The sequence below is a fragment of the Ornithorhynchus anatinus genome, chromosome 13 (assembly GCF_004115215.2).
Source record: "Ornithorhynchus anatinus isolate Pmale09 chromosome 13, mOrnAna1.pri.v4, whole genome shotgun sequence".
In the NCBI taxonomy this organism is placed as follows: Eukaryota; Metazoa; Chordata; class Mammalia; order Monotremata; family Ornithorhynchidae; genus Ornithorhynchus; species Ornithorhynchus anatinus.
This window is the reverse complement of record NC_041740.1, coordinates 25,874,173-25,896,239: the sequence shown is the minus strand read 5'-3', so window position 1 is coordinate 25,896,239 and position 22,067 is coordinate 25,874,173. Positions and strand designations below refer to the sequence as shown.

The 22,067-nt window shown below is 39.9% G+C and overlaps 1 protein-coding gene across 2 annotated transcripts in view; it reads right to left on the bottom strand.

Moving 5' to 3' along the window:
- The window catches only part of PTPN12 (protein tyrosine phosphatase non-receptor type 12), a 108,189-nt gene that overhangs the window by 18,649 nt on the left and 67,473 nt on the right, over window positions 1–22,067 (bottom strand). For both annotated transcript variants that reach the window (XM_029078233.1, XM_029078234.1), the window contains exons 7-12: window positions 21,977–22,036; window positions 18,225–18,367; window positions 12,414–12,480; window positions 10,306–10,383; window positions 10,097–10,195; window positions 1,948–2,033 (exon numbers count right to left, since the gene is read on the bottom strand). In XM_029078233.1, coding sequence (XP_028934066.1) covers window positions 1,948–2,033; window positions 10,097–10,195; window positions 10,306–10,383; window positions 12,414–12,480; window positions 18,225–18,367; window positions 21,977–22,036 — 533 coding nt within the window. The remainder of the gene's footprint in view (window positions 1–1,947; window positions 2,034–10,096; window positions 10,196–10,305; window positions 10,384–12,413; window positions 12,481–18,224; window positions 18,368–21,976; window positions 22,037–22,067) is intronic.

Below are 22,067 nucleotides of genomic sequence, written 5' to 3'. Positions count from 1 at the left end.
GGGGCTGGCACCAGTGGTTCTGGTGCAGGGTCGCGGGACTCTGAAAACCTTAGTCGCTTCTTCAGGTGGCTAGCCTCACTAAGGTCAGCCTGACACTTGTCATTACATTTCTCTTGTGTAGATGTGGGTCCCCCAAAAATAATCTGAAGAAACCTCAAACCCAAAAGACCAAAAGTGTCCTGTGCAGTCCCGGCCAATGTCACGTACTCACATTTCTACCATTTCCCACTTAGTTACGCTGCAGTAAAACACTTGGAATTCCCCCTTGACCCACGTGAAAGGAAATGAGAAAATGCTCAGTACTTCATTTCCTTTGGGCTCTGCAGACTTCTTTCAGGACTCTAGTTTGTACTGATAGGATGCACTGCTGGTTTAGTTTCAGGAGTGCCGAGACTGAACCCTTTCCTTAACGGGGTGCCATGAAATTGAAATTAAGGGTTGCTTTATAAAAACATATTTTTAAAGGATTCAATTGGTAAAACTGGGAAACACAGAACAGGTGGCTTTGTTTTTATAAGAATGAAAAATAGTTGGAAAGTGCTGATTATTTTATGAACTTATTTTATTATGCAATTCTTCTTAATGTATTAAATTTTTCCACAATGGAACTGTAAGGCGTCACAATACACAAAAATACAAATCTGTAGAGTATAACAGTTTTTAAATAATTCTTCGTAATCACTTGAATACAAATGTTCAGGACACATTTTGTTCCTTTCTAAGTAGATTTTCATTGAATCCTTTCTCCCCAGCAATTCATAGCACAATACCGGGCATTCACTAAGTATTTCAAATTCACTCTTTTTCAGTAAATCTTGAAGTGCTGCTCTGCTTTTAAAGACAGATCTCAGAAATGATCGCCCCATGCAAATTTTGAAATTTGACTGCTGAAATAGCACTTTAATCTTCTTGGCAAAAAATTAACATAGCCAGGAAGGGATTTCATTACTGAGAATGTGGCAGGAGCTAGGAAAATTTTTTTCATAACTCTATGTGAATGAACAATGTAGAGCATATATTGCTTTATAATAGGCAGACTTGGAAAATGGGGATTGTGTTATGAAAGAGCCTCCTGGTCAACAAAACGTACCATACGGTAATCAATCAATGGGATTTATTGAGCACTTACTGTGGGCAGAGCACTGTACAAACACTGTGAAAGTATAATACATTAGAGGGTAAACATTCATTCAATACTATTTATTGAGCACTTACTATGGGCAGAGCACTATAATAATAATAATAATGTTGGTATTTGTTAAGCGCTTACTATGTGCCGAGCACTGTTCTAAGCGCTGGGGTAGACATAGGGGAATCAGGTTGTCCCACGTGGGGCTCACAGTCTTAATCCCCATTTTACAGATGAGGGAACTGAGGCACAGAGAAGTTAAGTGACTTGCCCACAGTCACACAGCTGACAAGTGGCAGAGCTGGGATTCGAACTCATGAGTCCTGACTCCAAAGCCCATGCTCTTTCCACTGAGCCACGCTGCTTCCACAGCCACGCTACTTCCACGCGCTTGGAATGTACAATTCAGCAACAGATAGAGACATGATCCCAGCCCTCAAGAAGCTTACAAATACACCTAGACCAATGCAGTGCATGTGCAAAGTCGTTTCCTCCGATACCGCCCTGCTCAGAATCCCAGTGATTTGCACTTTGGGAAGACTTTCCTTAATAATGTGCTATGAAAAATATTTAATGAAAACATGGTAGAGTAGAATTGACTGTATTCAGATTTGCTCTGCCTATATTTGAAATTCACATTGTATCACAGGACAACATAAGTTAACCACAATGATCACAAATAGATCTATTTAAATTTGTTTACTTACAGTTAATGTTCTTAAAAAATCATTTTGTTCATAGAATAATGAGCCAAACTGCCAAGGTAAAAAACGGAATTCTTTTTTCCACTCCCAGTGAGAAGATATCAAGTACGGTACCTGCGAGTCCGGGGAGGCTTTGGTGGGGGGGAGTCTTGTTTTTCAAGGTCTATGGAGCTGACAATATTTTCTGTGCTAACTTCATCCTGTCGAGAGGAAACAGTTAAAATGAAATCTGGAGAAGATATTTTACCTCATTTTCTGATATGGAGGCACTAAACGAGCCTACTTTTGAAGGTTCAATACTAAATAAATCATTAAATCCCCTTTCCTCCCCAAAAGACCCGTGTCAGTCTGATCATATGACTGAATCAATATTTCATTTCGGCTCTAGCAGACGGCCAATTTTTAGTCAAGCAGAGACTTGACTTCCAGCACTGTGGGTTCACGCTTCTTAGTTTCCGGTCATTGAAATTCAACCATTCCCACGATGACTTCAGCTCAAAACCCACTGCCCCAGTCCAGTTCCTGCTCTGCTCCTCTTCCTTCCCTAGGCTGCACAGCTGCTGCCCCTGACTTTTGCCCACCACATCCCATGGGAAAGGACAGACCTGCATCATTGTGCAGGTGCTGTGTAGATAAAATTAGCTTTGATTTTCTTTTTCAAGCTGCCCATTAGGGCAAAACTGTAAGAGATCTGTGCACACACTGAAGAGCAGCGCAGACCATGGCTTTACATAGACCGAGGCATCAGACTGCAAAGGGAGCCACATCAAACACCCTATACAGTTTTTTACTGTATGCATCCCATCAAGCATGAGTTACCATGAGGAGTTTACAAGTGACTGTAACACAAGCACACCCAAGTAATAACCTGTCTCTGCGGCTTAGGACCATGGCTGAAACTAAATATTAACTTATGAAAGGGTTTTCTTCATGTCTAGGACCATGAAAAAAGTTTCACATGAGAGTATGGTGTAAATTGCTGCACCTACTGAAGGTTGCCACTGGTGCCATAGCTTTCCTCACAGAAACACCTGTCGCCCATCTCCCCTGAGAAGCGCCAAAAGAGCATTTGCTATACTGACATAAATTAAGGATTTTGATTCTGAAAGATGTCTGAGTTCATCACTAAAATGGGTGAAGTTGTTGCAGCCAATTTCAGTTCAAAACTCAGAAGACATTGGCTATATAGACAAATATAATTTTTTCTGGTTCTATTCAATGCACTCACATGAAAGCACACAGTAAGTGCTCAAAAAGTACCATTGAATGAAAAGAACAGGAAGACTACAGTAGCCTTGTCTTCAAGCCACTTGAAAGCAGCTTCTAAAATGCTCCCTCCCCGTTTCCCCTTTTCTGAACATAAGGCTGCTGATGAAGAGCAGACAAAGAGCTCAAAAATCTTTGAAAAGCTCTCTTCCACTAAGGGGAAAAATGGTTCTTGAAGTGGCCAAGGCAAACCAAACTTGCATTTCACCTTCAGTAGTGTGCAATGCTAAAGCACCCGTAGTGTGGAGGAATGGAAATTTTGCAATGAAACTTGCCTGAAATAAGTTGCAGAGTGATATGGGGAAAAGACAACCTGATTACTCACCTCATCACTCATACCACTCCAAGAAATACAGAAGAACAAAGTCCCAGCAAAACATTTCAGGGCCCAGGAACAGTATCCTTAGAACTCATGCTCGTGTTCCCTTTGCTCAGCCTCCACTGCCCTACTTACTTTTAAGAGAATTTGGGGCCCACAAGCAGTTCTGAACAGGCCAAACCTCATTCAACCCATCCAATTTTATGAGGCAGGTTGCACCCCAGGTTTGAGAAAGAATCTTTGGCAACCAAAAATGGCACATGTTGTATATGACATGGAGATGATAAACTCATCCAAGGAAAGAGAAGAAACCAGATGGTAGAAGTAGAAGAAAACCTCTGATCTTTCAAATCCTGGCTCAGTTCTGAAGACAGCCATCTACATGATTTCCTAGATATAAGTCATTTGTGTAGTAACAGCAGCCAAATTTAGGAGGACTGAAACAAAGAAGTATGACTCCTACATGCAGGTTTAACTGAAACTTTTAACATGAATTCTAGAAAAAAATTTGAAAACATGCTTGTGTACAATGAATTGTTTTAACAAAGACAAGGAGAAAGGATGTTTTCAGTTACATCCCTCACCAAAATACTTAAAAACAGACAAAACAGATGGTTATGGGGTGGATTTTAGTTCACCCTAGAGTTGGATTTTTATCTGATGGCAAACGTCCTCGAAAGATAAATCTTGTTTAGAAATGTAAAGGGAACTGAGACTCTACTATTATGGTGGGATGGATGAGGTTTAATATTTACCTTCAGATTAAATCCAGAAGTGATACACCTCATGGCTGTAAGACTGTGCTGGGGCAACTAAACCTTTAAAACGTGATGTAAACACATTACAGCACTACCAAGACTAAGAAATCTAGGCAGACTAAGAACAGGCAACTAAGGTTTAAATATGCTTTTCTGTCTTATTCCCTCATCCCTAACTGTATTCTGCTCTCTTCTTCCTCAGAGTAGAGCACTTCTAGGTGAGGTATATATTATTTGGTCTTTTACTTCCATTCCCACACAGTTCCTTTGGAATATTTTTATTTATGACTTTCAAGATATATTTTATATACATCTGTGGTGAATTCAGTGCAAAATATACTTGCTTGTTTAGCAAAGTGATAAGGGGAGCTTCATTACAGGATGGGTGTGGTTAAGGGTGACACAAGGGACAATACACTGGTGAAAAATTGTTTAAACAGGATAAAATTTGGGTATGGTGATTTGTTAATCCCGTCTCTGGGTCAGTAAAGTTTTGTTTTTTTTATGAATCCCAGAGCCATGTGGCTAATTAATATCGTTGACCTTAGGAAACCGTGAAAGGAACATCTCCGGATTTGGAAATTTCCAAAGGCTTAGGAACCAAATCCTGAGTCGATTGAGGCAGGTATTTTCTGTTTACCATTACAACATGCAAGAATTAAATGCTACAGATCTAGACTGTAAGCTCATTGTGGGCAGGGAATGTGACTGTTTAGTGTTTGCATTGTATTCTCCCAAGTGCTTAGTACAGTGCTCTGCACACAGTGAGCACTCAATAAATATGACTGACTGAATGAATAAGGTGGTTGCATCACACACAGGATCTACTAATTGCCTGCATACTGCAAGTGTATAAATGGGCCAAGAATGAGAGTCAAAGCTTAGAATAATTTTTAGAGCAAAACAGCCTCTCAAGAATATGCCCTCTCAACCTTTTTATTTCAATATCATTTTTCTTAAGATATGCTTCTAAACAGTTCCTTCTGATTCTAAGCTTGATTCATTAAAGTTATGTTTATTAATATTTCCAGTTATTTTATAAGGTTTGTGATAAAAAAGAGTCAAAGAATTTGAAGATTTGGACTTTGGAGTTGGAGAAAGCATAATGCTTAGAAAACATAAGATTGTGTTACTATATATATATATAATATATATTATATATATATATATAATGTTAGAGGGCTTCCAACTCTGAAACCTAAAACTTATCTACATGAAAACTGATTTCTGAAACGAGTAAATGTTACAAATCCAAGCTTTCAAGGTGAATGCTTTAAAGACCAACAACTACCTAAAGGAAATGATCAAATTCCTCATTTATTTACAGGTAACCAGTTTCTTATTTATTTACAGCATGTGAATTTGGATAGGATTTTTATTCTCTTTATAGGCCAAATAAAGAGGGGAATTTTAAAATGACAGATATTTAAAAATTCCTCTTTTTGCTCCTTAGGTACTTCAAATTTCAATTGTAATGTCACTATAGACACGTGCAAGAGAACCTACTCTATTTCTTATTACAATTTCAAGTAAAAACTACTAAAATCCTTTGGGAAGATAACTCTGAAGTGCAGGAAAACTGCAATTTTTTATGGCTGAAATTCTGCTTTAGTTTATCTGAACTGCTGAAATTACTACAATGAGCCTTACCTCAAAGCATATAAATACAAACTTTGTACAGAGAAAACCATCAAGTTTTGGAAACTGGTTTAGCACAGAAACCTGAAGATCAGTGTAGCGGATAGAGCACAGGCCTGGGAGTCAGAAGGTCATAGGCTCTAATCCTTGCTCCACCACTTGTCTGCTGTGTGACCCTCTCTGTGCCTGTTACCTCATCTGTGAGCCCCACGTGGGACAGGGACTGAGTCCAACCCTAACACCAGGGTTTAGTACAGTGCCTGACACATAGTAAGAACTTAACGAATACCATAATTATTATTATCCAGGGTTAATAAGAACATCTGAAGAGCTTTAAATAAACTCTCCCACCCTTCCAAAACATCCATATATATATATTTATATTTTTTTTTGCGGGGGCAAGGGGAGGAAGGGGGAAGACATGGGACCTACTTTGAAACCTAATTGTGTGAAGCCAACAGAGGCACATTAGGAAAAATTCAGTGAAGCAGGGCCACACCACCTCAGTCTTTCAGGCAACCTTTACACAGTTGGTACTCCAGAAATTAGTATAGTACTGAAGATACTTATAAAAGCCTGAAGAAGTCATTGCCACAAGGAGGAATGTGTAAGGTTCTACAATTCAAGTGGCTGGAAGCAAGCTTTCCTTTTCATATCCATTTTAACTTTGAAATGCACATATTTAATGTGCATCTTTTTCTTATTTCTGACAGCCAAGAGTTCCTTATTGCTTCAATCAAGCCCTCCACAGTGGCTTCCATAATTGATTCCATTCAGTGTGTAATGAATGCTGGCAATGAGTTTGGGATGAGAGCTAGGATCCACACCAGGTGGTACATGTTTTGCATATGAAGCTAATGCCCACTTAGTAGAGCCATGAAAATTACCATAAGACTAGGGCTTAAAACAAGGGTGGGCTTTTATTTTGGCCTGCGGCCCACCTTTGTAACTGTCTGCGGGCTAACACTATGAGCTGGGAAGGAGGGAGGGTGGACGGGGCTCCAACTGAGGAAATGCAGCTGCTTCTGCCTGTGGCAGTTCTTACCGGGCTCCATGCCCACCGCGGACATTGTCAGGAAGCCCCAGGCACCGCTGTTCTTGGAGTCTCTGCATGCCGGGAGGTTGGCATGGTGCAGGAAGGGATTGTGTCTGCCAAGTCTGTTGTATTGTACACTCCCAGATGCTTAGTGCAGTGCTCTGGGCACAGTAAGGGCTCAATAAATATGATTGATTGACTGCCAGGGAGGAGATGTGTCAGGAGGAAGCCGGCGGCTCAGAGTCAGGGTGAATCTAGCCCAAGGAGCACATTTTGCCCATCCCCATCCTAAAGAAAATCCGGCCTGAGGCAAGTAAATATATGTAGCTCTTCTTCATAATTGTAGATACCCATGATGGTGAAATTCACCTTTGGGCTACAGTCCTTTTTGCCACAAATGGCTCTCAGTTTAAGGGGAAGGGACAAAGTGTTTTATTCCCAGTTTCCAGATGAGGGAACTGAGGCACAGAAGTTAAGCGACTTGCCCAAGGCCACACCGCAAGCAGGTGGCAGCTGTGGTTCCCCTGACTGTGCTCTTCCCCTTACGCCAGGCAGGACCAGGCAAAATTTTGTAAGCTTGAAGATGATGTAAAACCACAACTGCAAGACTGAACTATTATAACTGATTCTTTCATTTTAATCAAGTGGAGTCATGTACTGCTTCACTTCTGCCCTTTTGTAGCAAGTAAGAACTTTTGATTGGAATAATAAAGAGGCATTCATTTAGGTTTAGAGGTAAAGGTTAGGTTTAGATATACCCAATTTGCCCAACTGAAAAGAAAAGAAATCAGTGGATTGAAGGATATTCCAATTTGGCCAGTTCTCTTGTATTTTTCAGCTCTGTAAACTCACCAAAGGGTTCTAGTTTTTGAAAATTTGCCTTTTGGCCTCATGTACCTGACTTTACAGACCACTAAACATTACAAGAAATAACTCAATGTTACTATTATTAAAGTCTTTCAAAATTGTATTTCCTAAAGCTCTTAATTTGAGTCACCACCTGTAATTAGTGTCAACGTGTTATTATGGAACACAGAAAAATTAAGTGATTATTTATGAGAACATTTTGCTTAAAGAAGATTTTTTGTTTAGTTTGAGAAAGAAATCATCTTCATTAGACCACAAGAGAAGCAGAGCGGTCTAGTGGATAAAGCATAGGCCTGGGAGTCAGAAGGACCTGTATTCTAATCCCAGCTCCACCACTTGTCTGATGTGTGACCTTTGGCAAGTAGTCACTTAATAATAATAATAATGTTGGTATTTGTTAAGCGCTTACTATGTGCCGAGCACTGTTCTAAGCGCTGGGGTAGACACAGGGGAATCAGGATGTCCCACGTGGGGCTCACACTCTTAATCCCCATTTTACAGATGAGGTAACTGAGGCACAAAGAAGTGAAGTGACTTGCCCACAGTCACACAGCTGACAAGTGGCAGAGCTGGGGTTCGAACTCATGACTTCTGACTCCAAAGCCCGGGCTCTTTCCACTGAGCCAAGCTGCTCCTCTTCACTTCACTTCTCTGTGCCTCAGTTACCTCATCGGTAAAATGAGGATTAAGACTGTGAGCGCCACATGGGACAACCGACTGTGTCCAGTCTGATTAGGGCTTGTATCTTCCTCAGGGCTTAGAAGAGTGCCTGGCCCATAGTAAGTGTTTAACAAATACCATAAGAAAAAGAAAAGGACCAGATACTCCTCTTGAAGGCTTACACTTATGGTTACCAAAACCTGTGTTTTCACAGAACGTGGACTACTGGGTTATGAAGCCGCTTTGGAAAATGTCCCTATACAAAACATGTGTATGAGAGAAAATCTTATTTTCTAGTCACTAAGGCAAAAACAAAGTTGGAAGATTTACCTGTGCTCATGGTTCCCTTGGGTTTGATCCAAAATAAACAGGCTGAAATGGTTCTCTCAGGTGAGAGATTTCAGGGCTACTCCTCTGCTCCAGAGCAGAACATGCCAGACACAGAGAGCTCCTGCTATGAAGGAGCATCAATCTCTCTCAAACCCCCACTGTCAGCTCGTAGTGAGAAGGGAAACTGGATGGGGCAAAAAAAATTACGGGCCTAGGTAGGGGAGGGTGGAGGAGCACCCTGTGTCAAGAGAAAGGAGAAAACAAGATAGGGAAACAACAGGATTTCTCCCTCTCCAGGCTTCAAACCCCTACAGTCAAACTCAGTGGCAAACCTGAAAAAAGATAATGAAAAAACTTTCCATCTTGGTTTCGTGTTAGAAGCTAGCAGGCATGTCATGCGTAGCCAATACCTGATCCATTTTTGAGCAGAAACGCTAATGCTTTATTCAGATAAGAGAGAAACAAAGAGGTCTGATAGAAACACTTCTGGTTAAAGGCCTACTCATGTCACCCACACCCTTCATTGAAACTAACACACCCAAGGAGATGTCCTCAGCATGGAGTGGGGAAGAAAAGGCTGGAGAAAGTAAGGGAAACAACAGCTGGCTGCAGCTGCTGCCACCGGGATTGCCCCGATTTTCTGTCCTGCTAGCTCGCTCAGAATCTGCGTCAGGAATTTTGGCCACCAGGGGCACTGGCATTGGGGGTGGTGGTAACAAGCAGCTGTTCCCATTTACTTTTCCTATCCCGGCTGGTCTGCTCTGTCAGTTTGTAAGGCAGTCCGACAGAGTGGCTGCTTGCTGCAGTCTAGTAGGGGTACGTGTGCATCAGTGGCAAGTTCCCAGTGGGCAGATGGGGGCAAAAGGTAAACAATAAAAAGAGGAAGAAGCGGGGGAAAGAGGGAAATGAAGGAGGGACTGGAATGGAGTGTGAGGAGTACAAAAGGGGGTAAAGACTTGGAAAAAGGAGGAGATGCAAGTGACTAGTGACCAGCCCCCAAACATGGAGGGGGAAGGCGGGGAAACCTCATCCTGCCACCAGTCTTATTCAGGACAGTCCCACTCCACTACGAAGCAAAGCTGAGCCTCCTCTACCCTTCTACTTGCATGCTGCTGCCACCGTCCTACTCCACCAGAAGACACACCTGAGTCAAATTGGCCATACTGAGGGTGGATTGAGCCTCTCCTCTCCTACCTCCATGTCCCATTCCCTAGTGGTTCCAGCCAAGTACTACCTGGAATCCTCTCCAAATCAAAGAGCTGGAGACACTGACTCGGCTGACACCTCCTTTCCTCTCCCAACCCCCATTTTTTAAAAGATTACCACCAGGGACAAAAAAAGTCCTAGGCATTTTAGGCAGTGCTCCTAAAATAGGACAAGCAAACTTACCACTCCATCTCCAATCTTCCAGTCTGCTTGACTTTCATATTTTTGTAGCTGCTTTTCAAACAGTTGTGCGATGGCTCGATGAACAAGTTCATATTGCTCCTGCAAAAATACACATCAAAAGGGAAGACTGAGGTGCCATAGCCTTTAAAATACCAGAACACATCTGCAAATAATAATACAATACTCTAAGTAAAGGGAAATAAACAGACCTTCGTTTGTACAGCAGAATGCCTTTGTGTCCTCATTTCTTGTATTAAATTAAATACATTAAACTCTTCTGGTATTTTCTGAAACACAAAACAATTAGTACTTTTTGGGAAAGTCTACAGAAAAAGGCAGTTGACAGTTTTATGCTTTTATGGATCCTTCTACTAACTGGTCTCCACAAGAAGCTGTGTGGCCTAGAGGAAAGAGCAAAGACTTGGGAGCCAGAGGACATGGGTTCTGGCTCTGCCACTTGCCTGTTGTATGACCTTAACAGCTCTTTGCCTCCTTTTCCTCATCTGTAAAATGTCTGTTCAATGCTTTTCCTCCATCCTACTTAGGTTGGGAGCCCCATGTGGGACAGGGACTGTGCCCAACCTGATTAACTCACATCGACTCTAGCGCTTGGAACAGTGCTTGACACAAAGTGCTTAAATACCATAATTATTTTGATCATCATCATCAATGGTACTTATTGAGCGATTATTATGTGTACAGCACCATGCTAAGCACCCAGGAGATATAGTACAACAGAACTGGTAGACACATTCCCTGCCCACAATGAGCTATGTTCAAAATATGTCCTTCCATTTTTACACCTTCAATTTAATAATTGAAAAAAAAATTGCTGTAGTTGAATTGTTGACACTGCCTTTTCTTGCCCTTTACCATTCTTAGCTTCTATTTTATTAAAGTGCCAATGGAAATGCAATTTCATTTAGCTAAATTATGCATTTTCATCTAACTTTTAGGTAATGGCTATTACAGTCATCAATCAGACAGAATAATACTCTTTCACATAAGTGATGGAACAACATTTAAATAACGAAATATTTTCCAAGGTTAAGCTGCATTAAGATCCAATCAAAAAGCTATTAACATTTAAATATCCCATGACAAGCAGCCCCATAAAAAATTACCAACTCCTACCTTCGACAAATCACCCTGTCGATTTAGCTGATAGAGTAAATTGCTGATATAGTAAAACCCAAACAACAGCTCTCCACAAAAAAATGTGTCAGCCATAATTGGTTTAACACATTAAAATGGGTCTTTTCCAAACGCTGGGAAATGAACGGAATAAAAATCTCCAAATAATGTAATAATGATGTGGCAAAAAATATGAATTAGATGATATCAAAGGAAAATAATCATCAGCACCATTTACGAAGGCCCTACAGGGTACAGAGCATTTTCTAGGGTGTGGGGAATAAAATATATATTAACATAAAATAATATAATAAAATATAAATTAAAGGAAGGTACAGCCCCTGCCCTTGAGGAACTTAAGAAACAATAATTACAATGTGTGTTCCTGTCAGCCATTTACCTGCAAGTGAAATACTCCTCGAAGATAAGGAAAGCCCTTCTTCTTAAAAGATATGCAAAGTATGGATGAGGTAACATATGTAGCTTAAAATGAAATCTGATATATGTGTTTCCCAAAATATTAACTTGGCATTAGACTTCTGAACCAGTGACTGTTTTCTTCAAACTCTGCCTTCCATCTCAAAGCTAACACCATAAACTGGAGAAAATGGATCTATGACAAATTATCCATCAGGGTGTATATCTCCATCCACTTGAAAGAGTTAATGTGGGTTAATATAATTGTGGTTTTTTGAGGTTGTCCCCAACCCTATTAACAGTTTCTTTAGTATCTTTTTCTGTGGAACACACAGTTCCTTGACAAAATCCCTCCCCATAGAAACTACAAATAGAGGGAAAAAAAACCCATGGAAAGACAAAGTAAATTCAGTTAAAAAAAAAAAAAAGGACGGAGCCCCCATTTCTCCTCTGTCCCCAAAGTTAAAGATGCCTCTGCAAGAAGCATTTACATAAAGCAGAAGCTTCTGTCTCCCTCTACCACATCACTCAGCCATTGCGCACCTAACCCACATGCAACAAGGGGGTATCCCATAGTCTCAAATAGCTAAGCTAAATTTTCATCTGTGTGCCTGTCTGAAACAAAGGATCCTTCTCCTGATCAATGTGTAATTTAAGATTACTTGCTCTCAGATTCTGATTATTTCTAATAAATGGCAAATTACACTTTAAAAGATCATAAAACACAACAAAAATAGGCTAGATGAGACTCCATTAAATTACTCACCCCGGCTTTCAACAAATTCCAAGTATAATCTATGGCACAAATAGCTCCGGTTCTTCCACATCCTGCACTATGGAAAGAAAATGTAAAAATTATTATTTGACTGTTTAAAAAAAGGATCAGCATAATGAGCAGTAATACATGGCTGAATGTAGAAAAGTCAATCTTCACTTTTCCATTAAAATGTACATTATTAAAAAGAATGCCCTGTAAAAAAAAAATCCACTATTGAATATGACTAACTTTTCACAATCATTTATGAACAGTTATAAATTATATGGCTTTCAAACTATGTCTTGAAAACTTTTTTGTTTTTAATACATTAATGACATTTTTCACAATCATTTATGAATGATTATATAAATTATATGCTTTTTAAAATATATCTTTAAAGCTCTTTTGTTTTTTAATACAGGGTAAGTACAAACAATTCAACTAAACAAAAAACATGTAGTTATTTTAAGAAATGAAAGAGCACCAAAGGTTCTGAGGCCTTTCAAGACACTTGAAATAAATGGTGCATTAAAGAAAGAATGAGAAAATGTAAAAATAGTTTTTAGCTTCCCAACTGAAAACAGTTGTCATTGGATTGCCTTTTTTAAAACCACACATTAACCAAGCAAATGAAACACTCTACAGATGTTTTGGGAGGCTTGTCACATAAATGCATTTTTCAAGCAGTTAAATATATTCTGATTAGATGTAATTCACTATTATTTGCCTAGTATTTTTCTTTAGAGGAAAATAAACTGATTATTAAACTTCCAAACAGTAACAATATTAACCTAAAGTAATTCAAGCAAAAACAACAGAATCTAGGGCTTTGCTAAGTTAATGCAGAATGAAATTTCAGAACACGAGAAATGAAAAAAAAGAAAAAAAAGAAATGAAATTTACATTTGGGGAGTGGGAAAAGCACCCAAACTTGATAGTGTTTACAAACCAATGGGAAACAAATCATCTTCTATGAACAGCTGTTAGGATACCTGGACTTGCCAGATTTTAAAATGAATATGCACTTAATAACTACACTTTTACTTCATTTGCTTCAATGCTGCTCAACTCCCACCACCTTCTGACTGTACAAATCAGTTCAGTCAATCAACCGTTGAGTGCTCATTCATTCATTCAATAGTATTTATTGAGCAATTACTATGTGCAGAGCACTGCACTAAGCACTTGGAATGAACAAGTCGGCAACAGATAGAGACAGTCCCTGCCGTTTGACGGGCTTACAGTCTAATCAGCGGAGACAGAGAGACACTGCTCACTGTGTATAAGGCACCAAACCTGGCAGAGTACAAACAATCCCTGCCCTCAAATATCTTACCCTCTACCTAGCAGGGGAAACAGACATTAAAATCAAGTATAGGTATGGGAACTCAAATCAGTATGCACGTAAGTGCTGTAAGAGGAGGGCTCAGAGTGAGTTCCTAAACATTTAAGGAATTAAGACTCAAGTGCACAGGGGACACATCACTAGGGAGGGGAGATAAAAGTTTGTTAGGGAAGGCTTTCTATAGGAGATGTGATTGTAGAAGGGCTTCGAAGATTGGGAGACTGATGGTCTGGAAGATATGAAGGGGGAAGAAGTTCCAGGCAGAAGGGAGGATGTGAGGAAGAAGCCATTGGCGAGAGAGAGAGAGAGAGAGAGAGAGAGAGAGAGAGAGAGAGAGAGAGAGAGAGAGAGCGAGAGAGAGAGAGAGAGAGAGAGAGAGAGAGAGAGAGAGAGAGAGAGAGAGGGAGAGAGAGGGAGAGAGAGGGAGAGAGAGGGAGAGAGGGGGAGAGAGGGGGAGAGAGGGGGAGAGAGGGGGAGAGGTTCAGTGAACAGAAGCAGCATGGCTCAGTGGAAAGAGCACGGGCTTTGGAGTCAGAGGTCATGAGTTCGAATCCCGGTTCTGCCACTTGTCAGCTGTGTGGCTGTGGGCAAGTCACTTCACTTCTCTGTGCCTCAGTTCCCTCATCTGTAAAATGGGGATTAAGACTGTGAGCCCCACGTGGGACAACCTCATTCCCCTGTGTTCATCCCAGCGCTTAGAACAGTGCTCTGCACATAGTAAGCGCTTAACAAATACCAACATTATTAGGTTGGTTTTAGAGGAGTGAAGAATGTGGGCTGGGGTGTAATGGGAGAGAAGCAAGGCTAAGTAGTAGGGAAAAGAGCTGACAGTGCCGCCTTAAAACTGATGGTGAGGAGATTCTCTCACTGCAAAGACAGATGGGCAACTGCTGTGGGATTTTGAGGAGTGGGGAGAAAGGCATAAAATGATTGTTTAGTTGAGTGAAGTAGCGGAGTAGTGAGCAGTTGAGTTCCTTTAACCATCCTCTGTTTGGAATACACATTTAGCAAAACTCCAGAGAACAGGAATAGAAAAAGTTAGATAAGAGAGTTCTAAAAGGAGAAGTGAAAGCAGTTACGTGGGAATTGTTGAAATATTGTAAAAACAGATATTTGGTATACAAAAGTTATAAAAAGTTATCAAAAAGTAAGTCAAAAGGCCCCTCTCTGCCTCTTCCCAATGCACCTGCATAAATTTAGGAGCTCTTTCCTTCCCCTATCTATCTCCATGGATGGCTCCTTTCTTCCTGGTTATAAAGAGTTAACAGTAGCCCAAAATGTAGTATGAGGCTTGAAATGGGAATTGTAGAACAGATACAAATACATACTTGTTTTACTTCCCTAAAATGACAGACCAATAGAAGATCTTGAACTGTGGTATCATGAACACCAAAGAAAGACAATGTAAAATTTCAATTTTCTCCAGGACTTAGGCAACCTGGCATCTATTATAGAATGTGTCATGGGGCAAACCACTAAGAACGACAGTGTCTGCACAGCTTCCTAACATTCCCTACGGCTCTTTCCAGAAACCCTATCTGAATTTCAACTTCATTTAAATAGAGTACTACCAAAATTTAAAAAAAATCATCATTGACAACTAAGTGTTCTGTCTTGTTAACCTGTGAACCAAAGTGCAGGTGACTTGATGGTTCAACCATTTAACCAAAAATAATTTAACAATCCTAAATCTATTTAATAAGGATGTTTCCTATATGCACAGTCCTTTGTTTTTCATTTAAGCTAACTTTAACAGTTCCCTGGTTTTACAAAAATGATTTCTTCCCCCTAATTTTTACCCAAGTGACCATTAATTTTGGGACCAAGTCAAAGCCAGAGAATCAAATATCCAGATAAGCCCCAGACTCCAGTGCTGAAAAAAAACCATTCCCTTTAGCCTTGGTTCAACTGAGAAACTCCATGCCACATTCATTACATGTTTCCTTAAGTTGCAAGCTACACAGAATTTCATTTTCTAATGAAAGTACTAGACTACTCTTCCTATGAGAAAAAATACATTTCAACATTTACCCAGAAATAGCAGACTTTTCCCCTCAATTGATTTTCACCAGTTTCTGGGGTGTGGCAATGATATTCCAACACCTCAACCTCAATAACATCTATCTCACCGCTGACCTCTTGTCCACCTTCCACCTCTGGCCTGGGACACCCTCTCTTCAATTGCGACAGAATTATTCTGCCCACCTTCAAAGCCTTCCTGAAGGCACATCTTCTCCAAGAGACTTTTCCTGACTAAGCCCTTTCATTTCATTTTCTCCCACTCCCTTCTGTGTTGCCCTAAACTGCTCCCTTTATTCACCCCCTAACCAGCCCCACAGCACTTATGTCCATATCTGTTATTTATTTATTTATATTAATGTCTGTCTATAAGCTCACTATGGTCAGGCAATGTGTCTGTTGTACTCTTGGGTTGTATTCTCCCAAGTATTTAGCACAGTGCTCTGCACACGGTAAGCACTCAAGAAATACGATTAACACATTTTAAAAAAAGAATGTCATAAATACAAAAGTGTTGAAATATATGATATTTAAAATTTTTTTGCTACCATCCTCACTTTGGACTATTTTCTTGTTTTGCACAGTCATTCTTAGTGTAAAGTCTTTAGCAGTATGATACAGCAATAGATGGGAACTAATTAATACTGAGGTGGCAACTTGTTGAAAATCTATTTAGGGTTTGCAATATTTGTACATCAAATGCACTCTTTTCAGAGAAAGGATCATATGTGAATCCACAGAGTTGTAGTAAATTGAATTGTCCCTTTTTACTTGCTTGGAGGAGACTGCAGGAGTACCTTTGAATGATCCAATTCTGCTACTAGGAACCGGACGGTAATGCCATCATCCTTAAGTAAAGGGTCATGCAACTGGCTGAAAATGGCAAATTATTAACTACTCTTTTAAAATATGTACCATTGTCTCAAATACCATACCAACTGTGAATACCTCCATTTAATTTTCAGTGTTAGACTATCAGGGCTTACTATTTTGCATTCAGAGAAAGTGAAACCATTTCTCTGAGGTTTGCATCTCTAATATGGTTATTTTTAAGATGCCTGACCACAGGTAGCTGGTACTCTCAACTGCTCAGACTCCTCCATCTCCCTGGCATGACAAGAACTGGGAGATTAAAAATTGATATAACACACATACTCCTGAGGCATATCAGAGCTGCTTAGAAACACTTGACCCACCTCTGAAAGTTTATGCATTTTTCAAGAGAAATTCTTCTTCTTCTGGTGTCTCTTAAGTGCTTATTATGTGTCGAGAACTGTTCTAAGTGCCGGAGCAGATACAAGTTAATTAGGTCACCATCTAAATAATAAGCATCACTGTGACATTTGTTAAATGCTTATTATGTGCTAAGACCTGTATTAAGCAGTAGGGTAGATGCCACAGAGGCAAATTAGACCCAGTCCCTTATCCCACATGGGGCTCAGAGTTCTGGGAGAAGTAGAGAGAGAATCCTTCAATAGTTCCCTCTCCTTCCATGCCTCCATAGGTACATGGCTTCCTTTTTTTCAGCGTGGTGCAGAGCACAGTTGGGAATGGGCCTGTCGGCAGATGGTGAGCCTCACCACCCACGCCTCCCTTCAAGGGTGCCTAAGCACTTGGTCTGCATGCCACTTTGGCGTAATGTAGACTGGGGGGACCAAACCTATTCATGCCAGACATTGTTCTTGGACACAGCACAGGAGTCCTGAGCACTCTTCCTGCATGGTGATCCTCTTGCCCTTGACACAAATGCAAGATAGATGGACACCTGCCTCAAAGGCAGGACTGGAGACAGACACAGCCCTTTCTCCTTAACTTGGGGAGAAACCGCTAAGAGTTTAATGTGCATTCGGCAAGAACCTTTCTTTTTTTCCACAAGTGAGTAAACTCAAGTCTGAAAGAAAGCATTAATCTACCTGTAGAGAGAATGACATTCAGTATCCTTTCTTATGGGCTTAGAATGCAATCAATCATATATATTTAGCATTTACTGAGTTCGGAGCACTGTACTTAGTACTTGGTGGAGCAAAAACAGAAAGAAAGCTTACAAACACTCCTTGCCCTCGAGGAGCTTCCAATGTAATGAGGAGTGGAAGGAACTGTCCTTCCTTCCACAAAATAGGCAATAGTGCAAATATATCAGGATGAAATATTAGAATGCATAACTGAATGTACACGTAATCATGACTGCTGAGGGGTATAGAAACATAAATGATCACTGGGTTGCTTTGATTTGGGACACAGGAAAATAAATGGGGAAAGCACTCAACCATAAGCTCCTTGAGGACAGAGATCATGCTACCAACCATATTGAACTCTCCCAGGTACTCAGTACAGTGTTCTGTGCAAAGTAAGTACTCAAAAAATACCATTAAGAATTGCATAAATAGAATACAAAAATCACACAGGTTTCAAGGGACAATCTTCCAATAAAGCTTGAAAAAAACTATATTTTGTACCTGCAGTGAATACAAATAGGCACATCTTCATGTTCCTGGTATTCCCTCATTAAGCTGATCATGTCCAAAATAGAATCAAACGATGAAGGAACATCATGGTCTGGCCAATTCACATAATGAAATTGATATATCCTACGAGACTCCTGAAAGAGATTTATCAAATTACTTTGAAAATATATTTAAACCTCTTAAAAAATCCAAAAAAAATTTCTGCTTTAATTTATGCCACTTTCTAAAACACTGATAAACAGTGATTAAAAAAACACTATTATAATGAAACTTTTGGACAAAGGATAAAAAATAATTTATCTACCAGACCCTTCACAGAAGTACAAAGCCAATATGCATTTTCCTATCAGTGCCTTGAAATAAGCATGGTTTCCAAGCTTTTTTGATTAGTGACACTCTTTTGGAACACAATATTTTTTGGCATAACATCATCCTTACAAAAAACCTTTTTACTGGAAAGGTTGAGATGGGTCAAGCAGGTCTGCAAATACAACAAAACCATCTCCCTTTTTTCCTGAATTCCTTCCAGAGAAAGAGACTGGAACTAGCCTCAGTTTGGGACCTGAAGAGAGGGAAGGTCTTAATTTGGCAGCTAATACTTTCAGGAGGCCAGAGAAACGAGGCTTGCTGGGCCAGAATGAGTGTTTAGAGACACAGGGCAGAGGGATGTTAAATGTTATAGGAGAGGGATAAAGTGGAAAACCAGAATGACTAAGATTGAAAAGGCTTTTTCTCAGTTCCCAATTGAGGCTGCCTTCTGAAATTGTCAGCTCAGAAACGGAGGTATCTAAAACAGGAGGTCAAGAACTAAAGGTCAAGAAGGGAAGAAGAATATGTTATCACAGTCTCCTAACCTCACTGTAAGGCCTACCAAACATTTCAGGAGTGGTCCAGGAGCTTCCATACCCATTCCAAACCATCTCCCAATACCAGCACACTCTTGCATGGCCAAGAGTAAGGAGACACTGATGAGGCTGGGTCTCTTTTTGATACAACTGATAGGCACATTCATGAAAAAAAATTCTGGGCTCACATTGTATATATGTGTATACACACCTAAAGGCAGAATACATTCATCCAGGAACTTTAATTTCACTATGGCTGTCACTAGAATTGCCAAGGAATACTTAAGCGATTGCCAGGGCACACTGGTGTGACATGGTCCATCCAAGAAAAGATTAGTTTAGGTTGATACCAATAAAGGAAAAAAGCCTGGTGCTTAAGAGTTACAAAGACAACAACAGGTTTTAGATCTCTGCTTCCAAAATTTCCGTATTATCACATTACTCTAATGACCGAGAATATCACGGATGTGTAGGCTTGAACTCAGAATATGTTATATGATCGGATCTCGTCTAAATGAACTGGGGTCATTAGCAAAGGGCAAGATCTTCAGGAAAACCAAGGTTCGGCAGGTGTGTCAACATTCCTTTATATGAGTCAATCCTAAATACATCAGCGTGAGGCCAGGGTTCACAAGGATGCTAGAAGTATCTATGTAGTTAAGGATCCAGATGTCTGTGTATACTTGCAAAATTAACCAGGATATTCCATGCCATTGCTCACCCTATTACCAAATGAACAGAGCACTCGTTGATAAAAAGGAATTTTACAGTATATACATAATAGTATAACTCAAAGTTCACAGACATTTCATTTTAAATTATAAATCTGGAAATTTTGGTCATTTACTTTAGTAAAAATCTAAGATTCAAAATTTAACAACGAGCTCTCACAATTCCCTTCAGATGAGATTACATAAAAACATTGCCATTGTTTCTGCCTTTCCTCTAACAAGGATTACTTGACGCAATATCCTCATAAGTAAGGCCCTTAGGCTGGGGTTTCTCTTGCAACTGCTAAGTAAAGCAGCAGGGCCTAGTGAAAAGAGCACAGGCCTGGTAATCAGTGGACCTGGATTCTAATTCCATCTGCCAACTGCTTCCTCTATGACCCTGGGCAGGTAGCTTCACTTTTCTGTGCCTCAGTTTCCTCAATTGTAAAATGGGGATTATATCCTACTCCCTCCTACTTAGACTATTAGGCTCACGTGGGACACAGACTGTATCCAACCTGATAAATCTGTATCTACCCCAGTGCTTAGAACACAGCCTGACACATAGTAAGCACTTTACCATTAAAAAGTAAATGTTATGCCTTATGCACTTTTTCCCACTTAATTTCAGTTTAGTGTGACCAATTCTTAGGGAAAGCTAGAATTTATAACAACCAGGATATTAAAGTGTAAAGCATTATTAAATTATTATTAATGTGGTATTTGTTAAGCACTTTACTATGTGCCAGGCACTGTACCAAGCACTGGGGTAGATACAAGCACACCAAGTTGGACTCCGTCCCCATCCAACGTGGGGCTTACAGATTCAATCCCCATTTTACAGATGAGGTAACTGAGGCACAGAGAAATGGAGTGAGTTACCCAAGGTCATACAGCAGACAAGTGACGGAGCTGGCATGAGAATCCATGACCTTCTGACTCTCAGGCCCACCCTCTATCCACTATGCCATGCTGCCAATGCATTCCAGGCAGCTCCTACCTTGAAACTATTTTTCAATTACTAGGCAAGGATTTTCTAATGTATGATATGCTTCTGAAAATTGGAACTAGATTGCAATAATTTCAGGATTTAAAAAGATAAGGGTTGCAGAAAGGCAGGCCCAGAGTTTTATTTCATTTTAAAAATCCAGAGATACAAAGGAAATTTTTGAGGATGTTTCTGTTGAGGAGTTCAATAAAATGTTTAGCCCCTCCTACAGAGAGAACAACCAAACCAATCTTAATAACTGTCATCCACCCTTCAAAATGATACTATTGTAAGAATAAGATTTTGTTGAAAATACCAAAGTGACTAGATGTAGACGGATCTATCATCCCTATCTTAGCATATATAAATGAGGTCTGTTGCCATAAGAGGAACCTTCAGGTTTTTAAGGTTTCCTGTTTAAAATAATCTAATTGAGGGGTAGGAGATGAAGAACCAAAGTATGAGAAGCAGCCAGGCAAGAACTGTAAAGAATCCAGCTCTGCCAGCTTTCTTCCCAATCCTCCTGGTTTCCCTATTACTATTCCCTCAAGCTTCACCAGACAAACTCTCCCCAGCCTTCTGCTGTCAAATACAGGATGTTAACTGTTCAGAAACTCCTGATGCAGGAACATGGTTTCTGATAACAGTGTGTGTAGATTGTAGGTTGCTTAATGGAGATCCAAAGTCACATCACCTCATACAACTTAAATACCTGAGGCTAAGGAGACTTTTTCCCAATGGCTGGGAGGTGAAACTAAAGAATTAGAGTGTGAAACCTCAGGTGAGGACATTTAAATTGAAATCTCTTCTGAGGAAAAACAAATTTTAATAAACGTAATCTGAAGAGCTTGTGTGAACAAAGAAAAGAGATTTGACTAACTGTGTGCGTCACTGAATGAATACCTAATCAATAGTGCCTTTACAGAAATTAACTAGTTGTCTCAAAATCTATTACTATATTAGAAAATAAAACCATATCCCAATATATGGAAAGATATCTTGTGTCAAACTTTCTAACAATGTTTAGTAACATTCTGGCTACAAATTTTTCACTACCTGATTTTTTTTTTGTATGCCTTTTTACATAGCTCTAGGGTTATTAATTCACATGAGACTGCTTGTGATAGCATTTATGCTTGACATCTTCAATCCATTTGAAAATGGCCCCCCAAGGACCCTGTTGGAGCTGAAAGCACTTACATTTTGAAATTCAAGTAATAGTGTTCTAATAAAGTAGTCTGTTCTTGCTTGCTCAGCTTCCTAAATGAAAGGAAACAGCTGTGAGTCAATA